The 3,000-nt window shown below is 57.1% G+C and overlaps 1 protein-coding gene across 1 annotated transcript; it reads right to left on the reverse strand.

Moving 5' to 3' along the window:
- Positions 1-6: 6 nt before the first annotated feature.
- LOC137917528 (ceramide synthase 2-like) lies at positions 7-2,924 on the reverse strand (the record flags this gene model as incomplete). Its single annotated transcript, XM_068760245.1, is given in 7 exon segments — positions 7-759; positions 837-990; positions 1,583-1,689; positions 1,938-2,066; positions 2,699-2,791; positions 2,875-2,912; positions 2,915-2,924. Coding segments are annotated over 7 exon segments (672 nt in total), but the record flags the coding sequence as incomplete, so codon positions are not given.
- Between the last annotated feature and the right edge of the window lie 76 nt (positions 2,925-3,000).

Below are 3,000 nucleotides of genomic sequence, written 5' to 3' on the forward strand. Positions count from 1 at the left end.
AGCTCGTAAAGAATCCATGAACGGTTTCGGACCGACGCAAAAAACAAACGGGACTGAACACAAAAACAAACGTAAAATCGGCACAACTAAAAAAAGGTACTAATAAACATTTAAAACCATCGTTGCGTCCCACACAAGGCGAAGCGGTTCGGGCTTCAAACACGTTTTAACTCGGACGCCGCGCGTTCCCTCGCCGTTTAAAAAAATACCGTTTAAACATTGCTGGACAAATTCAACCTCTGGAAAGAACCGAAACGGCAACGTGGAAGTCAGAGCGACGCGCTGGCACAAAGCATCGAACGCTGTGTGGACGTTTAAAGGCGGACGGGGGGGGGGCACCTCTTTGAAACGCTTCCATTACACACAAAGAAAAGGAAAAGCAGGCAGATGCGGGAACTCGGTCAACAGTACAAAACGTCGGCGACCGGGGAAACGGATTAGAGCGGTGAGAGAGGAGAAGGTGGGCGGAGTCAGGAGAACGCCGGCTGTTCTCTGACAGCGAGGAGGTGATGGATGTGCGTGTTAATGGCGCCGCCCCTCCTCGCGCCACGCGCCAGGTCATTCAGGTGAGAGCCACGGGTGGGCGGGGGCCCGTCCACGCCGCCTCATCTCCAGCTCTTACTGTCCAATCGTCTTGTTGTTGTTGAGAGGGGCGTGGCCATTCTGCACGTGGCCGTTTCTAGATTTCCCCCTCTGCTCCTGAGCTTCGTCTTCTGACTCGGTCTCTTCTCTGTCGCTCCGCTCGTCCTCGACGATGTTCTGTCAGGGCGAGGAGAGACAGGAAATGAGCTAAAAGCCACAAAGAATTTAAAGGGGGGGGGGGGGGGGTGTCATACGTTGCATTGCAGAAATTTGATGGCCACACGCAGGATGAGCCACGCCCAGAAGATGTGCAGGGCCTGCAGCACCAACATCAGCCCGTTGAAGAAGTAGTAGCCGAAGAAGGTGGGGTGGATGGAGAGGGGGTAAACCATCGTGGCGTGGATGATCCTGAGCGAGAGAACAGAGCATCCGGTCAGGACCGGCACCCCCCCACAGAGCGTCCGGTCAGGACCGCCACCCCCCCACAGAGCGTCCGGTCAGGACCGCCACCCCCCCCCACAGAGCGTCCGGTCAGGACCGCCACCCCCCCACAGAGCGTCCGGTCAGGACCGCCACCCCCCCCCACAGAGCGTCCGGTCAGGACCGCCACCCCCCCCCACAGAGCGTCCGGTCAGGACCGGCACCCCCCCCACAGAGCATCCGATCAGGACCGGCACCCCCCCCACAGAGCATCCGATCAGGACCGGCACCCCCCCACAGAGCGTCCGGTCAGGACCGCCACCCCCCCCCACAGAGCGTCCGGTCAGGACCGCCACCCCCCCACAGAGCGTCCGGTCAGGACCGCCACCCCCCCCCACAGAGCGTCCAGTCAGGACCGTCTCCCCCCCACAGAGCATCCGGTCAGGACCGGCACCCCCCCCACAGAGCATCCGGTCAGGACCGGCACCCCCCCACAGAGCGTCCGGTCAGGACCGGCACCCCCCCCCCCCCCCCCCCCCCCCCGAGCGTTTTGTTGGGTCGTCCGCATCGTCATCTTTACCAGAACGGGAGGATCACGAGGCGCGTGATGAAGAACACGACAGCGAAGACGATGAAGATGATGTTGCACGTCTTCCTCCAATCTGCGTAGTTGAACATTTTGGCCGACTGGAATGAAAGAGATCAGAGAGGAACCTTTCAACGTCCTCGTCTCTAGACGGGCCTCTTCGTCATCGTCATCGTCACCAAGGCGCTTCTAAACCTTCGTTCTCTGCCGACGTATTTTAGGAAAGTCTTTTCTGACTAATTTCTAAATTTACGGGAATCTTTTTGGGACATAATGCAGACATGTTTGAAATAAACCCCCTTTTCCGAGCTGGAGCGGCGTTCCCCGTCGGCCCTGCGCATGTTCGCACCTCCATCAGGTAGTCCGACGCGTCGTGCACCAGCATGATCAACGTCCCGCCCCGGATGTAGTTCACCAGCCAGGAGAAACTGATCAGAACGATGGTGGCGACGTGGTGAACAATCTGCTCCCTGAAATCCTGCAGAGCAAAACGAGACGGCTTCAGGAAGGAGTCCAGCTCCGTTTGGTCACTCATTGATCAGGCTTTGAAGATCGGTCACTAATCAACAGCTTGCGTGTCCTTTAGGAATCATTAACTCTGCGTGTACCAGATTACGTGGCTATAAAAAGCTATTAAATCCATATTCAGCAGCACAGCGCGGATAGATTACCGGCTGATTCCAACATTGACCCTCCGGAAAAAGTCCAGAAAAGATTGATCTTGAGTTACGAAAGGCGAGCCGGCGAGGCCTCTCAGCGGTGGGACCGGTGAACACCACAGGTGGACTTCCCAACAGAGGTCGGGTCACACGTAAAGTCAGGGGGCACCCAGAGGAGGCCCTGAGGCATCCCGACTGGACTCACGGGTCGGTTTCACTCAAACTGACCTCGAGCTAACCAAGCGAAAGTAAATCAAATTGAAGATGGCTTTTAATGGCCTTCTGAAAGCCGACCGCTCCACTCCACAAGGAGATTGAAGTCTAAACCTCAGAACGCCCCCCCCCCCCCCCCCCCCCCCCGCCTTCGATAAGCGATGTCTCCTGACGGGAGGATCCTGGGGGGGATGTCAGAGTGCTAACGACGTTAAGGAGACCGCTCCGGATCGCTTACCTTTCGCTTGATATCCGTTGCCACGCTAAAGACGAGCGAGACGTAGAAGCCCAATTCGATCATGTAGTACCAGTACTGGGAGGGCAGCAGCGGCTGGAGGAGACGGGGAGAGAACGAACGTCTCCAGAAACATTCGGTAGCGCAGTGTTTACTAAAGGAGGGCAGCGCAGACGTACCATTTTAGGGAAGTCGTCCCACATCACCTTTAAATCCTAAACCATGGTTTCTAAAGGGGGGGGGAGATATTCACCATCAGCGAGGGTTTGAATGTTGCGTTCTCTTGCACCCAACAGGAACAACAA

The sequence above is a fragment of the Brachionichthys hirsutus genome, unplaced genomic scaffold, assembly GCF_040956055.1.
Source record: "Brachionichthys hirsutus isolate HB-005 unplaced genomic scaffold, CSIRO-AGI_Bhir_v1 contig_1288, whole genome shotgun sequence".
NCBI classification, from domain to species: domain Eukaryota; kingdom Metazoa; phylum Chordata; class Actinopteri; order Lophiiformes; family Brachionichthyidae; genus Brachionichthys; species Brachionichthys hirsutus.